Below are 18,476 nucleotides of genomic sequence, written 5' to 3'. Positions count from 1 at the left end.
GACAGAGGCTTGAGTTAGAAAATAGAGTTCGAGAGTTTGTGACAGTGACGCAGTAAAGAAGCAGAAGTTGAACACCAGCTGTGGTCTTCCTCTTCCTCCTCCTCCTCTTCCTCCTTGTGCTGGATCCGTGTTTCAGGGCTGGTTTAGATTTTTTCCTCCACCTGCTGCTTCCTGAGTCGACTTCTGTCCGATCTCTGTATATTTTCTGCAGCAGATGTTTGAAGTCAAACTTAAAAACATTTAAACAGCTTCTTGGTCAGAACCACAGCTGCTTCCTTTACATTTAACATCATCAGTGATTTTGATTAACACGTCCATCACGTGTTAGAAACTTCGTCAACACGTCCACTCGCACATTTTACACACATTTTACAGGGAGGCTGCAGGAGAAGTTCAATTAATTGTTCAGAGACTCAGACATTTGTTCTCACAGACAGAACCTGCAGAACGTGTCAGGAACATGTCAGGAACATGTCCAGACTTCAGTGCAGGTGTGAAACATGACACAAATCCTCTACAACCAACTGACATGCAGCAGATACGGGGGCTCTGGGGCTCTGGGGCTCCTCTGTCTTGGGTCCAGGGCTAAAGTAAAAATGTTCCAAGCATATAAACTTTAAAAAAAAAGATAATGGAGAGAAATGACGCTGTCCTCTCTTCATCCTCTGTCGAAGCATCTGGTCTTCATCACATTCTTTATTGAATTATGTCCATTTTTCTCCCGAACAAACAAATCAGCAGAGATGTGGGTTCAGCTGCAGCCAGTGACTCACACAACGTGTGTGTGTGTGTGTGTGTGTGTGTGTGTGTGTGTGTGTGTGTGTGTGTGTGTGTGTGTGTGTGTGTGTGTGTGTGTGTGTGTGTGTGTGTGTGTGTGTGTGTGTGTGTGAGAATTATTCTCTGGGGGACATTATAAACGATCATGAACTCTAACGTCCAACTTTGACCTCAGGTGGTGTCAAAAGAGGTAAAGAAGTGACACAGTGAGACCCCACACACACACACACACACACACACACACACACACACACTAAACCACCCACCCCCCACCCTCCCTGCAGACAGGAAAAAGCAGCTCTAAATCCCCTCCAACAATAATGAGCCTAGCAGTGGAGGATCAGCCACCTTATCCTCGCTAAGGTTGTTAGCGCTTCAGAACAAGTCATTCGCTGCCCCCCCCCTCCCCCCGCTGCTGTAAGTACTTTACAAGGCAGAGCAGATGTTCACAAAGCGTCGAAAGTCTTTTATTTTGTTCTGCTGAATAGCTGAGCACGGCGATAACCCCAGTTATTAGCGGGCCGGTCACAGAGAGAGGCCCAGGGGTCGGGCAGGACGACAGACCGCCGGGTCACAATCAACACATCCAATGAATGTGAAGGAATTGAGACATGACGGGCTGATGCAGGAACACCGCTCAGATCCTAAAGACACACTTCAGTTTACAGCTCCTGTAACTTCTCAGTGCTGATGAAAGGAAACACAGTTCACAGAGTAAAACACAGCTTTTATTTGAGTTTAATTTCAGTCTTTCTCAGTGAATTATAGATTATTCACTTTATACACAATAGAGAAGTTATTTATTAGTTGAAATGTAATTTTGTCTGCAGGGTCTTAAATAGTGTTAAATTCAATAATCTGATCTGTAAGCCCTTAAAAACTCTTTATTACTTTAAAATGTTATTTAGTTAGGTCTTAATTATGTTACAGTTCATTTAAATCTCTTCTGTCGCACTTTAAAATGTGACAAATCTTTTGTCCTCATGTAAAGTCTGTAACGTCGGTGTGTTGTTTCTCAGTGATACAGATATGAACATGATCTGATAACTGGTCTACAAACTGATCTCAGGTCAGCTTGTCTGTGTAGAGTCTGAGTCTGAGACATAACCTGGTGTTTCCAGGTTTATTCTCCACTCAGCTACTTCACCTTCAGTTATGATGAAGTGATTCTGAGACTCTGATATTCATCATAGATGTTAAATTTCATGCATTGTGTCTTTAAAAGTTTGAAAATGAACTGACTCATTAGCAACAAGCGCCTCGTTTCTCAGTCTGATTAGAAGCAGAGTGAATTGTGTGCAGCAGGAGAGTCAGACCTGTTCAGTGACTTCACTCAACGTAAAATGAGATTAACTTAGTTGATCCCATGATCTCGTGAAGCAGATACAGAAGAGTTCAGGTTCATATCCGAGGCAGAAACAAACATGGAACTAACATCCCGGCCTGAAATGATGTGAACGCACTTGGTTGTTTAACAGTCAGGTTTTCCTCCTGACTCGCATGTATCATGACTCCAGATTATTGTGGTGACGTCAATTTCCACAGAAAGTCAGTTTAAAGATTTGACTTTTACTCGTAGTCGTTTGCAGACATTTTTCAAACCTACTGTTGCTGCTGTTCAGCTCATTTACAAAGAAGTGGAGCAGAGACGTGTTCACCTGCTGAGGCCCGGAGTCCTTTTATAAACTCTGATCTGAGCTCCATCACATCTCTGGAGGATTCTCCTTTATTACTTGATTATTCACTCTTCAGGATAGAAAACTTCTGATCTAGAAAAACAGAACATCTGTTCTACTTTGGTCCTGGACGAAGATCTGTGTGCTGCTCTTCCTCACACAGAGAATACGTGTGAACACTGGAGCTGGATGATACAAAAGAAAAGTCTGTTTGCGTACTTGTACACAGTTCACTGGTACTTGAGTACTGTTGCTGGTAACAGGCGTCTCCCCGCCCCGCCGGGCCCCGGGGCCCCTCCTGCCTTACAGATGCCAGTGCAGATGGGACCCTCGTACCTGCCTACATTGCTAATGGCACCGTGCCCCCCCCCTCTCCGTCTTATAACCCATAAATATGTAATTTGCTCAGCTGTCTCCATTAAATATGCATATGAGAAGCAGGCGTTTGTTATTGTGTTTCTGCGGGTCATTAACGGCGTGCTGTGGCGTATTAGCAGCCCGACGCTGAGGAAGAAACAACAGCAGAAACAACAGGAGTAACAGGAGTAACAGGAGTAACAGGGGAAGATAACAGAACATCTGACAAGATCAGAGGGGGAGGAGGGAATTCAGAAAAAGAAAGAACCAGGAAGAGACGGAGAAACTCTGTGGAGACATGAACCTGATGTGAAACTGTGGAGCTGAGGGACACGTTGTGAACACAAGTGTAAATGTAGTCGTGTTGTGGGTCCACACAGAACCACTCTGTGTAAATCACATGTGCGCGTCAGTGAGCGGCGATGTAACAGCAGCTCGCAGGAATTCATTCATTCCAATGTGGGACAAAGTTCATATTCAAACTGTACCAGGTTAGAACATGGAGGCGAGCGAGCAGAGCCGTCCTGAGTGGACGACACAGAGCATCCGAGAGGCAGACTGGACTCTGGATTCTTTTGGCTTCTACAAAGTTGACGAACAGAGATAAAGTTGTTTCTCGACTTAGTACAAAGCAGCTGTCTAATGATGAGTTAACACCAAGCAGACGCCGTCTACAAACCAATCACAGTCAAGTACAGGTAGACTCCGCCCACGTAGGTGATGACCACAGGACGTACGTTTGTCAGACTAAATTCTTTCGTCCCTAAATTACAACGTGAAACCAAAACTAACAGATCAGATGAAACATGGAACACATGAAGCTCGAGACTCAGATCAGTAACAGTTTTAGTTTTATAGCATAAACGTGTCAGTGTGGACGAGACGTGTTTTAACAAGATCAGCTTCTTATTAAAACACATGACACAAATGAATGTGAGTAGTTTGAAGTGAACAGCAGATTGAGGCTCAGCCGTGGACCCAGTGTGTGTGTGTGTGTGTGTGTGTGGTGGGGGTAATCTCATCATGTCTGCTGGCTGCTCTGTTCCACTGAACCAGGAGGTAAAAGAGGATAATGCAGGAATGTTCTGTTCCCAGAGGAGAGGCCCAAAACCCTCAGAGCATCACCCCCCCCATCTGAAACATGTTTCCTCTTCACATCATCATTATTTACTTCAATAAGTTCAACCAAAGTGAATTCCACCAGAATGACCAGACGTCTCCACAGAGGAAATGGGGATTGTTTTAGTTGTAGTAGTTAGATTTTAAAAAATCACCATAAACTGAAAACAAACATGGACGACTTCCTCCAGTCGTTGCCATCTTGTGGTAATGACGTCATTCAGAGTCAGCGTCTGTGCAGAACTGATCGAGGTCCCGCACATACATACTCTCAACCAATCAGGAGTCAGTCTCAGCTGTCAATCATGACGTCTCTGTTTTTATATCATCAATAACTGATTCAAACCAAACTGATCAGAAACACTTGAACAAACACCAGAGAGAGAAGAACGACCTGAAATGACAGAAACATCTTTACAAACATTTATTTAACGTGGACTTTGATTTGTTTAGTTTGGTCCATGTCCCATCTGCTAACATGGAGGAGGAGGTTTATGACCTGTACTGCAGCCAGCCACCAGGGGGCGGTCCAGATGATTTGGCTTCACTTTTTAGATCCCTCATGTCGTCCATCTTTATTTACAGTCCGTGGTTCAGACACAAAGAAAAGGAAACGTGGACTCGACGCTGCTCGTTCACTTTGAACATGGTGACGTCACGTGTTGCTGAAATGCATTGTGGGTTTTCACTTGTGTTGCGTTCGATACAGGTGTTACCTGTCATCAGGTTATTGATGATTGATCATTGATTAGTGGAATCAACTGGTTTTCTATGATCAAACGTCTCAGTGACGACGTTTCACTGTCGACTCATCACTCAGCGGCACACACAGACACACACACACACACAGACACACACACACACACACACACAAACAGAGATCAGGAGCTCAGTGTCTCAGCCAATAGAATCAGCTTCATTAGAGCTGTCAGACTTAAGACACTTTAGACTCTCTCTCTCTCTCTCTCTCTGTCTCTCTCTCTCTCTCTCTCTCTCTCTCTCTCTCTCTCTGTCTCTCTCTCTCTCTCTCTCTCTCTCTCTGTCTCTCTCTCTCTCTCTCTCTCTCTGTCTCTCTCTCTGTCTCTCTGTCTCTCTCTCTCCTCTCTCTCTCTCTCTCTCTCTCTCTCTCAGGTCGCTGAGTTCTCTCCACCTCAGAAGGAGTTAAGCCATGATCTTATCTCACACACACACACACACACACACAAACACACACACGTATCATCTGCTACAAGCATTCCTGCAACCAGATCCCTGTGTGTGTGTGTGTGTGTGTGTGTGTGTGTGTGTGTGTGTGTGTGTGTGTGTGTGTGTGTGTGTGTGTGTGTGTGTGTGTGTGTGTGTGTGTGTGTGCGTGCGTGCGTGTGTGTGTTGCTGTGGTAACTCAGTTGTACAGCCATTAATATTCTACTTGTTGTGTTTGACGTCAAACCCTTAAATCAGTTTTTCAGTTTTCAGAGTATGAATCAATACTATAATTGTTGTTATTTTCTTGTATAGATTAGATTTGCTGCATCAACACTGTTCAACAGAAACATTATTATCAGCAGATATTTTATGACATGAACATAAAGAAAAACTTTAAAGATGAACTAAGCTGCTCTGTGACCTTTGACCTGCAGCTCTGATTGGTCCATGTGAAAACTTCCATTTTGCTCAAAGCATGTTCATCTCCTCTCCTTTCCTCCTCTTCCTCTCATCTCCTCCTCTCTACCTCCTCTCTTCTATCTCTCCTTCTCTTCATCTCCTCTCCTAACCTCCTCCTCCTCTCATCTCCTCCTCTCCTAACCTCCTCCTCCTCTCATCTTCTCGTCGCCTCACCTCTCCTCATCTAGTCTCGTCTCCTGTCCTCTCCTCCTCTTGTCTTCTCTCCTCCTCCTCCTCCTCTTCTCTCCTCTCTTGGCATTGTGGGACGGTGACTTGTCTGGTGACTTGTCTTGTTAGCGGGAATAGCAGAGTGCATTGTGGGAAGGCGGTGTGTGTTGGGGGGGTCGTCTCCAATCATCTGTTTGCTGCCTTTAATTCCAGCTGAAGGTTTCGGCCACTGCCATTGATTTTCTTTTTCTTCAGCCGCTGCAAAATGGGATTGGACTCTGTACTGTAGACCTCGCACTCTTCATCCTCCTCCTCATCTTCTTCATCTGCATCCTTTTCACCCTCCTCTTCCTCCTCCTCGTTCTCCTAACTCACTGATTTTCTTTCTCTGCAGCTTAATTTCACTTGTCAAACATGAACGGTTAAATCATGACTCTAACGCTTCCTGCTCTTCCTCCTCCTCCTCCTCATCACTCTCCTCTTTCACTTCTTGTTCCCAGTGTTTTGAAATCATAACGTTGGACTAAGAAAACTGTGACTGGTCTTTTGAGAATGAAAACACTTGTCGCACAATAAACTAGAACATGACGACAAGAAAACTGTTTCTTAAGTTACTGAAACAAAAAAACAAACAAACATGCAAATGTGAAGAAGACAAACAAGTAAATGTCTGAGTGGAAACAAAAGCTCGTCCTCTTCCTCACACTGTTGCTCCTCCTCCTCCTCATGCAACCTCTGACCTTTCACCTCCCGGTTTCCTGGTGGCCTAGTTTGCCGTGGTACCCGACCTGAATGTGTTTGTTGCCATGGATACCACTCCACACCAGAGCCGCTGCAACTTTTATCAGATATTTATTATTAAATCATTTCACAGTATGGACGCAGTTTAATGATCTTCATTAAAAAAACTGACGACTTCATTCACACAATCATCATTATTAACAAACTGTTTCCATTCTGCTCCACCCACCCAGTCCGACCTCTGACCTCCCCTCCCTGCAGCTGTCTGTGTGTGTCTGTGTGTGTCTGTGTGTGTCTGTGGGTGTCTGTGTGTAGCCTCTATAGTGTAACATTGAAAGCTCTTGAGGCCGGTGAAGACTTCAAGGCATCTTTCAGATTTCTCCTCTCTTTGTCCTCCTGCTCGTCCTCCTCCTTCTTCATTCCCAGCATGCCTCAGTAATGAGAGCTCAGTAAAGGACCATTAACAATTAAAATTCTCCAACTTTACATAACTTATATATAATATAAAATGATATATGTTCAGTCCTAATGAGAAGGATGTGACCAAACATTCATCCAGCGGACATTGCTCGAGAGGTTCAGCCTGGCCAGGTCCCAGCGAATCACAGGGCAGTCTCCAGTTAACGTCACCCAGTGAACAACAGAACGTCGAAACTGGGGATTGAACCTAGAATCACAGAGCTAACCACTGCACCACCATGCCGCCCGTGACCAAACAGTTTCACATCAAGGTCCCCAGGTGTGTGTGTGTGTGTGTGTGTGTGTGTGTGTGTGTGTGTGTGTGTGTGTGTGTGTGTGTGTGTGTGTGTGTGTGTGAGGGCAGGAGTCGAGGTGAAGAATCCACGTTCTGATCCGCTTCATAAATCACTAAACTGAGCAGGATTTGATGTTGTTTCTAATTTAGCGAGCGGGACCTCGGCGTCGTCGTCATCTTTAATACGTCGACACAATAAATAAATTAAAGCCATAATGTTCTTTCCGTCTTCAGCTCTATTAATAGTAAAGAGGACGAGCTGCGGAACCAGAAAGGATTAGAATCTGTTTGATGTGGTTCCACTCTTTAACGTCTGAATGCGATTTCTCGTCTTATTTGTTTGCAGTGAAGGAGGAGGTGGAGGTGGGAGTGAGGGTGAGGGGCTCCTGGTATATATGTGTGTGTGTGTGTGTGTGTTTTCTTCATGTTTTCATCTCGTTGCCTTTCGGGGCGTCAGCAGGAAGACAATGCCAAATTAAAGCCGCAGAGACGCTGCTGGTTTCACCGCTGCTCTCTGTTTATTTCTCTTTGTGTGGTTTGTGGAAGGCCCGGCGGCCCGAGGCTGCGGACCAGAGAGAGACCAGAGCTGCCGAGGACTTAACAGAGACAGAAAGGCATTATGGGAGGAGAGGTGGGGGGGGGGCAGATGTGTCTTAATTGGAGGTTTTTCTGGTGCGTCGGGGAGATGAGGCGGAGGCGCAGAGTCAGTCAGGTATCAAACGGCCTGTTACTGCTCACTTCCTGTTTTCAGAGGGAAAAAATAAAAGTAGGAAATGTGCTTTTCAACGATTGACTGGAACCCTGTCTGCAGCCGCAGCTGAGCATGCTGGGAGTTTTCTCCTGCACTTTTATATTTGTGAGGATGAAAAGTGAGTCCTGCAGTTTGTCATCAAACCTTCAGCGTCTCTTCCTCAAGTGTTTTAACAAACCGAGGATTTAAAACAGTAAAAGTTCAAAGTCTGTCCGTCTGCTCCGGGACGTCAACCTCACAAATAACACGTTTCATTTGTTCCTTTCATCATGAGCAGCAGGTCAATCATCACATTCGTCTGGTTCTCCTCTGACCTTCCTCACTCTCCCTCTCGTACACGTCCTCTTCCCTAATCCTCCACGGAATCCCCCACTGTCTGGAGGACACGTGTGGAGCAGATTATTCGACCACAGAAGAAGAAAAGAGGAACAAGTGTATTGGACAAAAGCTAACGTCCAAACACTGAGGGCCCGGCGGGAGCTCCTATTCAGGCGCTAAAGAGCCTCTGGTCCCCCTCCACCTACAGACAGCTTGACCTCTGCCTCCCTCTGTCTGGACCCCCCCTCACCTCCCCCTCTCTCCCGGCAGTGTGGTAATTTTACTGTATAGTCAAGTGTTGTGGCTTCTCTAGGTTTGGTAACACAAAGAAATGTCTTCAGGGACACAATCATGAAACCTTAAACTTGACCTGTAGTGACCTTTTGTCATTTCACAACCGATCCTGCTTTTATTTTGAAGGCGACAACAACAGTGATAGAGGTGTGTGTGCGTGTGTGTGTGTGTGAGAAATATTCGCAACTTCCTCTCTCTCTTTCCGCTGCATTCTGGGTAATCCATATAGTTGAGCGATGGACAAACAGACACACACACACACACACACACAGAGTGATTAATGGCAGTAGAGTCTATCGCAGATTATGGTGAAATCAGTATAGATAAAGCACTGCTGTGTGTGTGTGTGTGTGTGTGTGTGTGTGTGTGTGTGTGTGTGTGTGTGTGTGTGTGTGTGTGTGTGTGTGTGTTATCTAAGCCAGACATCTGTTCTTGCTCGACCACGGAGGGAAAGGAGGAGAGAGAGGTGAGTGGAGGTGAGACAGAAAAATCTGATTAAGTTTCCAAAACACTGAAAGTAGCCAATCAGAGAGAGAGTTACTGATCTTCATCATCCCTGCTGCACTCGTTCTCTCCTTCCTCCTCTTCCTCTTCTCATCTGTCATTTGTCTGTCGAGATAAAAAAAAAAAAACAGTAAAGAAATTTGTGGTTTGTTGGAGTGGAATTCGATTGGACGGTGTTCTGGACTCTGATTGGATGTTGGCGGTTTGATAGTGGGCTCTGATTGGAGTCCTCAATCTCAGCAGCTCTGAAAGTAATCAATAATTTATCAGAATTGATCAACCTGCAGAGGAAGAAGGATAGAAGCTAGGAAGAGATGGAGGAGGGGAGAAAAGATAAGGGGAGGATAAGGAGGAAAGGGGAAGAAGGAAGGACAGAGGAAAGATTGTAAGGGAGGAAGGAAGAGCGAGAAAAGATTGACAGAGTAAAGAAGGAGGTGAGGAAGGGCAAAATGAGAGAGGTGGAGAAATGTACTGAGGAAGGAAGGAAGTGCAGAAGAAGAACAAATGTGAAAAAGGGGAAGAGAAGGAATGACAGGATGGAGTAGGGAGGATGTGAAGAAGAAGGGAAATGGAAGAGGAAGGGAGAGGATCTAGTTTCAGGAGATTAAGGGAAGGAAAGAAGTGAGGAAATGAGGAGGAAGGACAAGATGGAGGCAGATGAAAGAAGGAAGGAAAAAATAAACACAAAAATGAAAAAGGAAACAAGAGGTGTAAAATTTGGAAATATGTACACAGGAAGTATGAAGAGAAAGAGGAGGAGACACGGAGAGAAAGATAGAAACACGAGGAGGAAGTGTCGACGTGATGAAGAAGTGAAGGAAGCAAAGTCTGAACGAAGGGGGTGAGGAAAGATAAAAGTAATGGAAGGTGAAAAGGGAAGGAAGAGATAATAATAATACTTATAATAAACTTTCTTTACGCAGCACTTTTCAAAACAAAGTTACAAAGTTCTTTACATGAATAAACAAGGATGAGGACATTTGAGGGACACATGTCAGAGGGGGCGTGAAGAGGAGGCGTGGCTACAGAGGAAGTTCTGTCTGATAGAAGAGATGGAAACAGGAAGCAAAGAAACACAAAACAAGTTGTTATGACAACAGGGAAACTGATCTTCTTCAGTTTGTGTATATTGACTCGTGTGTGTGTGTGTGTGTGTGTGTCGTCCATTAGACAGCTATAATTATGGTAAGTGAGGCCGAGCTCGGATCGATACAGCAATTCATCAATCAGATTCCACCCACCAAAAAAACACACCATCTTAATTTGACCAGATGTTACCACTGACCACACACACAATTATTTATTGATATTAAAATGTAAAACCAGCTGTGGAACGTGGAACAGGTGAAGCCTCAGAATAAAACACTACCTGGAGTTTTCAATTCAAACAGAACCAGCAGGCGTACACGCATCAGTGAGGAAACTTCAAACTAAAAGCATGGAGCCTGAGTCCAAGGTTCTTATTGCATCGATCCCTCTCACCGCACTAAACATCCACACATCACCTTTCAGCCTTTAATCAAGCGTAACCATGGAAACAGGACCAATGTTTTAATATAGTGTAAACACGATGATAAGAGTCGGCCCGACAGAATCGTCTCCTCCAACATCAGAAAACGTCTTTGACAACACTTGGGATCTTTGAAGACGGACATAAAAGACAAACTGGCACCTCCTTTGAAAACGTGTTCCGCGATTCATCCTGTTCTGCCCGATGATAACCACCGACCAGAGGTCAGAGGTCAAACACATTCAAATGTATACAGCAGTTTCCTGGCTGATTTCCAGCTGAGGGCACTGGAGGGTCTGCGGAGTTTAGAGACCCTGACCGACGGCCGCGGATTTAAATACGGTTTTTGGAGGGTTCCTGGATGGTTTTTGGAGGGTGTCTGTGTGTGTGTGTGTTTTTGTGTTTGTGCGTGTGAGTGGTGGATGGCTGGTAATGGCGTTGAGCCTCTTTTGTTCTGGCAGAAGGTGGCGAATGGCAGCGGCTCAAAGAAAACAGACAGAAGCTTCAAAATGGTTGCCAACGCTTTAAGATGGCTGCCAGGCTGGAGAGAGAGAGAGAGAGAGAGAGAGGGCAAACACACACACACACACACACGTACACAAACACACATAGAGGCCGTGGCATGGGATGAGTATCAGTGTGTGTGTGTGTGTGTGTCAGACCGAAAATGTTGAAAGTGTGTGTTTGTGACTGAAAATGTGAAGAAATCTGTGTTTGTTGAGTGTGTTTGTGTGTGTGTGTGTGTCTATGTGTGTGTTGCATTTGGCAGCAGCTCTTTGGCAGCGGCGGCTGGTTGGGCGTCCAACAATGGAGACGGTTAACAGGATTCTCTCTCTCTTTTTCTTTCTCTCTATTTTAAACTCTGTCGGAGGGTGAGAGACATAAACTACAAATAGAGAAAAGGAGAGAGAGAGAGAGCGGCTGGGTTTATAAAATGGCGGCGTTTTGGCAGCAGCGTCTCGCCGACACAAAGCCTCGTCTGCCTCATCTGTGTGTGCGGATTTATTTTATAATTAATGGAATACAAATCATACACACGCTGTCACACACACTTTCCAGCAACAACGCACGTACAACAACACACACACACGCATGTATCGAGTATTTTGGCCGAGGTTGTGGCGTCAGTGTTCGGTTGCCCGCCGCGGGTCGACGTGTGTGTTTGGGTCGTGTGGGGAGCATGAAAGGGCTTCCACAAAATGGCGTCCGATGGGCGACGTCAAAATGGAGGCCAGAGGTGTCGGGTGTTTCAGATTCTACAAACATTTCATCACAAAGAAATAGAAACGTTTTGTTCGTTGTGATTCAACAGAAAATAAAACTTGGATTTTATTTTGGCGAGGTGCATCAGAGGCTAAAAGAAGTGTGTCTCTCAGTGTGTGTGTGTGCGTGCGTGTGCGTGTACGTGTACGGTGTGCGTGTGTGTTTGTGTGCGTGTGTGTGTGTGTTTGTGTGCGTGTACGGTGTGTGTGTGTGTGTTTGGCTGGCAGACCCGGCGGTGCTGCCAGGGTTCAAGATGCCAAGTCGAGGTCTTGATCCTCCAGAGCTGCCTGGATACACAAAACAAACGCACCCTCCCCCGTCACCTCGAACACACAAACATCATCGGCTTTTGTTTTGATTTGGTTTTGCTTTCTTGTATTTTGATATTTGATATTTTATTTAGTGTGTTTGATATAATGGGCCTTTTTTATCCATTTAAATGATCACGAGTTTAATTAAAGACACAGACAATAGTAATGATAAAAAAACAACAATGTATTTATGATAAATAAAACATCAACAATAACCAAAGAACTGTTTGTTAATTCACAATTAAGAAATTCTTATTTTGAGAATACTGATGCATCATTTCCTATTATTTTACCCAAAATTTTGAAACTGCAGAATTTTACGACAAAAATACTTGTTAATTTAAAACAATAATTTTATTTGATATAAACTATTTTAATACTGAGATATTGATATATTGACAGAGAAATTGTCAAATAACTGACAAACTGTGACGACCAATAGAATAATACAGATAAAGTATCTGCAGGAACACATCAGTTCTGTTCAGCTACAAACTCACCTGCACTGAAGGAAACTTGATTGTGATCGTTTCTTTAGTGTTTTCTTCTTTTGTAATAAAACACAAACCACCTCAGTGCTGTTCTAATACATGATAAACTCCCTTCAGCCAGTTTCATAAAATAAATAACATTTAAAATTTATAAAATGAATAAAATAAATCTCTGTTTTCCTGCAGTTTGTCACTGACGTAGACAAATGATGTGAATCAAAGACCCAGTGTGTGTGTGTGTGTGTGTGTGTGTGTGTGTGTGTGTGTGTGTGTGTGGAGTAGAATATGAATAAAGGTAATTTATTCTGAGATGAAGCGGAGACGCAGACGCAGCTGATTTGTGGCCTTTATAAAAATGAATGCATACATCTCCTCATTTCATTAAAAGCTGAATCAGAGCATGTCGCTGCTCGGATCGATACCGAGGACCAGGGGGCGCTTGTTTTACTTCTTCTATTTATTTTACTGCTTGGACCCGGGCGGGAAACTCTGATAGAACGGATCCTTCCAGTAAAAACAGGTTGACGTCTCGTCCTCGTGCAGAATGTTTCAAACGTGTGTGAAGCTGCAGCTTAGAGCCGCCTGCTCTCTCTCTCTCTCGCTCGCCCTCTCTCCCTCTCTCTCTCTCCCTCTCTCCCTCTCTCTCTCTCTCTCTCTCTCTCTCTCTCTCTCTCTCTCTCTCTCTCTCTCTCTCTCTCGCTCTCTCTCTGCTCCTGTGTATTGTTGGCATGTCTCTCGCCCCAGTCAACGCTCGACCTCTCTCAGCCAAACACAGAGGGGAAAAAAGAAAAAGATCTTGGCCGCCAAAACAGTTTATTTTTCTGTCGTCTTTTTTTTCCTCTTCACTTCTGTCGCTCTGCCAAGAGACGACAACACGATCCCAGTGTGACTCGGCCAGAGAGAGAGAGAGAGATCTGTAAACATTAAAAAAAATCAGAGTGAGACAAAGACACAGCCTCAGTGGTAGAAAGTAACTAAGTACATCTACTCAAGTACTGTACTTCACGCTTCTACTGTACTTGAACTGTTCTACCCATCTGCTTTTCTAATTAAGACTTTATATTTAAAAACCATTTGAATCGTAGAAAAATCTAAACATGGTCAAAGATGATTCAGTTAATTATCGTCAGCGTGTTTTTAATATTAATGACATTGAGATTTGTGAATTCTTTCTTGTCATCGTGTGACGACCCCTCAGATTCATCTGCTGACCCGTTGGGGGGGCCTGAGCTCTATGTTGAGAACCAGTGGACGGAACTTTAGGTGTAATGTGAAAGTTGAGTTACGTTCACACAAACAGAGACAGAAAAAAGAAACTATCATATTTCTGTCTCCTGCAAACAAGAGTGAAGAAGCAGACGTGAACAAAAATGTCCTGAAAAACCTCCAGGGCCTCTTCAGAGAGACGAGGCCTTTCTCTCTGGATTCGTCCCTGGAAGCCTCCTTCAGTCCTTCTCTGGATGCGTCTTTGAATCTGCACCCTATATGTGTCTCTGGATCCTTCTCCGGATAAATGTCAGGATCCATACATCGATCCATCAGTGGATCCATCAGTGGATCTGTCCTTGGCTAAGTCTCTGGATCCGTCTCTGGATCTTCGGATCTTCTTCCAGTCTGTGGTTGACACATGAACTTTGAGCCTCTGATGATTTAAACTTTAAACAAATTTAAAGGTAGAGAGACAAAGAGTGTGAACTGGACACATATCGCTCTCTCTCTCTTTTCTGTCTTTCTGGGAATCACCCCCTCTTTCAGAAAACGGGCAGTTCATGTTGGGGAGAGAGAGAGCAGGGGCGGACGAGCCACCTCCAGGGACATAGAGTTTGACTTTCCCACAGAGAGAGAGAGAGAGAGAGACAGAGAGAGAGAGAGAGAGAGAGAGACAGAGAGACAGAGAGAGAGAGAGAGGGAGAGAGAGAGAGGGAGAGACAGAGAGAGAGAGAGAGAGAGAGAGAGAGAGAGAGAGAGAGAGGGAGCAGAGAGAGAGAGACAGAGAGAGAGAGAGGGAGAGAGAGAGAGAGAGAGAGACAGAGAGAGAGAGAGAGGGAGAGAGAGAGAGAGAGAGAGGGAGGGCAGAGAGAGAGAGAGAGAGCAGAGAGAGAGAGAGAGAGAGAGAGAGAGAGAGAGAGAGAGAGGGAGGGACAGAGAGAGAGAGACCTCTGCCCTCACTCTCGCTCTCCTTCTCCTCTTGGTCCCATGAACAACAAGAAATCAGTGTGTGTGTGTGTGTGTGTGTGTGTGATGAAGTTGTATTTTGAGAACTAATTTTGAAAACTACATTTACAAACTAAAAGCGAAAACTTTTATATTTTAAATCCGGCTTTTATTTTGAAGGGAAGAGAAGCATGGATCCTAATGTTAGTGTTCTAATCTGAGACTTTTACTTTGAAAGAGATACAGAAAGTAAAAATATAAGTAAAGCCTGCAGGACTAAAAAGGGAACTTTATTTTGAAGGCTGGGTACAGAGAGTTTTTATTTCTGTTTTGGATGCCCCTCACCCTCCGTGTGGGGGTGCACAGGGGCCTGGTCTGCTCCACGCCTCATTAGCATATTTAATTAACCTGGTCGGAGGGGGGGTAATCGTTGAATAAGTCGGTAGGGGTGCTGGGGTGGGTGGGGGGGCAGTGTGTGAAAGTGCCCTCCAACACACACCCATCAGCAGCACCCTTACACCCCCCCGGTTGTCGTGGTTTCAGCCTGATGCTCTTTGTTTTAAGCTGCTGAAGCGAAGAGACACAGTGAACAGCATGCAAAACAAGGCTGATAAATGCTGCACTGTGTGTGTGTCTGTGTGTGTGTGTGTGTCTGTGTTTGTGAGCAGCTGAACAGTGCAGCCTTTGATCAGGTTTGAGTTTAACGTTGACTGATATGATACGTTAAAAAACAGAGCTATAGTGTTTCCACAAAATCCTGGTTCTGGTCTGATCTGGATCTGAGTCCTGTGTGTGTCTGTGTGTGTGTGTCTGTGTGTGTGTGCGTGTGCGTGCGCGTGTGCACGTGAGTTTTCAGGTTTATGTTGATTGTTTTTTGTCGCTTGGTTTATTTCATTTTATTGTCATTACTGTTATTATTTTATTTATTAATGTCGTTGTTTGAACCACAGACTGTAAATAAAGACGATATGACAGCTCCATCCAGTGGAGCCAAAGTGTTTCGATCGCCCCCTGGTGGTTGGCTGCAGAATAGCTTGTAAACCCCTCCTCCTCCATGTTAGCAGATGGGACATGGACGAAACAAAAGAATCAAAGTAGACGTTAAATAAATGTTTAGAGATGGTTTCTGTCATTTCAGGTCGTTCTTATCTCTCTGATGTTTCTGATCAGTTTGGTTGTAATTAGTTATTTGATGATGTAAGAACAGGCTGAGACGTCATGATTGACAGCTGACACATGATCGTATGGGCGGGGCCTCAATACACCGGCTCCTCTCACTGCAGCTCACACTCTGACTGTAAATGATCTGAGAGATTTTACATCATCTTGTTCTTTATTAAACTTCTACAATGTTTTCAGTTAAATATTCAAACCTAAGACAACGTGTTTTTGTGGCTTCATCATTACAAACGTGTTCAAAATGTTTAGTCTCAATTACCCACAATTCATCCTGTTGTCTGTGGGAACTGTGTCGTTTCCAGTCAAAGCTGTTAGATAATTACGTCTGATCATAATTAAAAAGTTTCACTTCATCAGACGTTTCCAATAAAACTGAACCTGACTCAGTTCCATCCATCTCAGTCTGGTCCTGAGTCATGGCCCCGGCGGCCCAGGCTCCAGGGGGATGATGGGTAATATTTCTTCCACTCCCCCGCCTGTTTTATCTGCAGCGCGGCCGATCGATGCTCCTGAAGCCGCTTAAATCATTTGCAGGAACGGAGCTGCATGGGAGCAGAGAGCATGCTGGGAGGACAGAGGCAGACGCAGAGGGAAACAGGCTGTGTTCACACCGTTAGAGGATGAAACACGTTTAACAAAAACCTCTGAAGTGACAGCGATGAGCAGAGCGACGCCTTCACTGACCTGAGGAGATTCACCGTCAGTTAAAGACGATGGAGTCACAGTGAGGCTCTGCTCATGTAATAATCATAATGATAATAATCTGAACCAGCAAAACAGAAAAATCATCTTCATCCAGACGATTACGTTTTCATTTTAAACCTAAATCAACCTGTGTGTACATGAACATTTTAGCTGTGCATCAGTAACAACCTCCATGGCACGTGACCAAATACGTACACTGGTCATGTGGTGTAAACAGGAAGCGGGCTGTCGCGGCTTCGTGCTCGATTTCAGAATCGTTAGCCCGCCACAGCATCCGACCCGGCCGTGACCTGTGATCTGTTCAAACTGCTGACACGGGGTCAGCCTGCGTCAGACGTTAAACTTAGGGGGCTGACTGTGTGTGAACTGTTGGCAGCAGCAGGTGGACACAGGCGACACACACAGTGTAGTTGTAGTGGTGTGTTACTGTGATTCACTCAGTTTTAGCTCCTGAATATTTGAAAACAAACATCATCCATCTTATTTTCTTTATGATGATAAATCACGTGCAACAATGTTAATTAAAAAAACTTTATTTGGTGATTTATTCTGTAACAAACACAGCAGCCTCATGCAAACATCCTCACACACTTTCATCTTGTGTGAGTGTGTGTGTGTGTGTGTAATGTATTTAACATGTTAAAAAGTAATTTTATTCTAATTGCCGTTTAACTCACTGTGTTTGTCTTTTTTTCCTCCAGAATCCGGCCAATCAGAAAGTCCCAACCAGGCCAGCGAATCAGATATCAAGGAGCAGCCAGAAAATGGTGAGAGCACACACACACACACACACACACACACACACACTAAGTAATCTATGAACACATATACACTCATTATTTCCTGAATTTGGAAATCAGGTTCCACTTCTCATCTGTTCTGTACTTTTTCCTTTGGCGCCAATCATGAATAATCTAATGAATAATCTAATGACGCCTGTCTCTGCCTCTCAGGTCACCTGGGCTTTCAGGACAGCTTCGTCACACCTGGGGTCTTCACTGTGTCCGAGCTCGTACGAGTCTCACAGAGTAAGTTCACCTCTCGCTGTGGAACAAAACAAGATAGTCAAATTATTATAAATCTAATAATAACATTAAATGTCTCTCTGTTATGTTGTAACATTACATGTGATGTGTATTATTAGGTTAACACATTAATAGTTATTGTATCTGGATTATTTATGACATAGGTGAGGGGGGAGATGAGGGAGGGAGGGGAACGTGTGATAGACGGAAGGGACAGGAGAGAGAGAGAGAGAGAGAGAGAGAGAGAGAGAGAGAGAGAGAGAGAGAGGAGAGAGAGAGAGAGAGAGAGAGAGAGAGAGAGAGAGAGAGAGAGAGAGAGAGAGAGAGAGAGAGAGAGAGTGTGAGAGGAGAGAGAGAGAGAGAGAGGGAGAGAGAGAGAGAGAGGTGAGAGGAGAGAGAGAGAGAGAGAGAGAGAGAGAGAGAGAGAGAGAGAGGAGAGAGACAGAACGAGGGACGAACGTGACCTTTAAAAAGTGCCGACATGCAGGAGAGAGAGAGAGTGACAGAGAGCGCAGTGGGATCTATATGAGTCTGTCGATCGGCCACCGCTAACAATAGCCGATGTAAAGTGCCTGTCAGCACACACAGAGACCCCTGATCAAAGAGTCATTGATCACACACACACACACACACACACCTGCTTGATCAGATGCACGCCACTGCGCCTGAAAACGCAATCTCACATAGTCGCTTAATCACACACAAACACTTTATACTGTGTGTGTGTGTGTGTGT

The 18,476-nt window shown here is 44.6% G+C and overlaps 1 protein-coding gene across 6 annotated transcripts in view; it reads left to right on the top strand.

Annotated features, from left to right (window-relative positions):
* nfia (nuclear factor I/A) overlaps nt 1-18,476 on the top strand; it is a 133,367-nt gene that overhangs the window by 85,630 nt on the left and 29,261 nt on the right. For all 6 annotated transcript variants that reach the window (XM_047343165.1, XM_047343168.1, XM_047343167.1 and 3 more), the window contains exons 3-4: nt 17,418-17,483; nt 17,670-17,744. In XM_047343165.1, coding sequence (XP_047199121.1) covers nt 17,418-17,483; nt 17,670-17,744 — 141 coding nt within the window. The remainder of the gene's footprint in view (nt 1-17,417; nt 17,484-17,669; nt 17,745-18,476) is intronic.

Source organism: Hippoglossus stenolepis, chromosome 14 (genome assembly GCF_022539355.2).
Source record: "Hippoglossus stenolepis isolate QCI-W04-F060 chromosome 14, HSTE1.2, whole genome shotgun sequence".
NCBI lineage: Eukaryota > Metazoa > Chordata > Actinopteri > Pleuronectiformes > Pleuronectidae > Hippoglossus > Hippoglossus stenolepis.
Note: the sequence above shows the minus strand (reverse complement) of the source record. Positions and strands in the feature narration are given on the sequence as shown.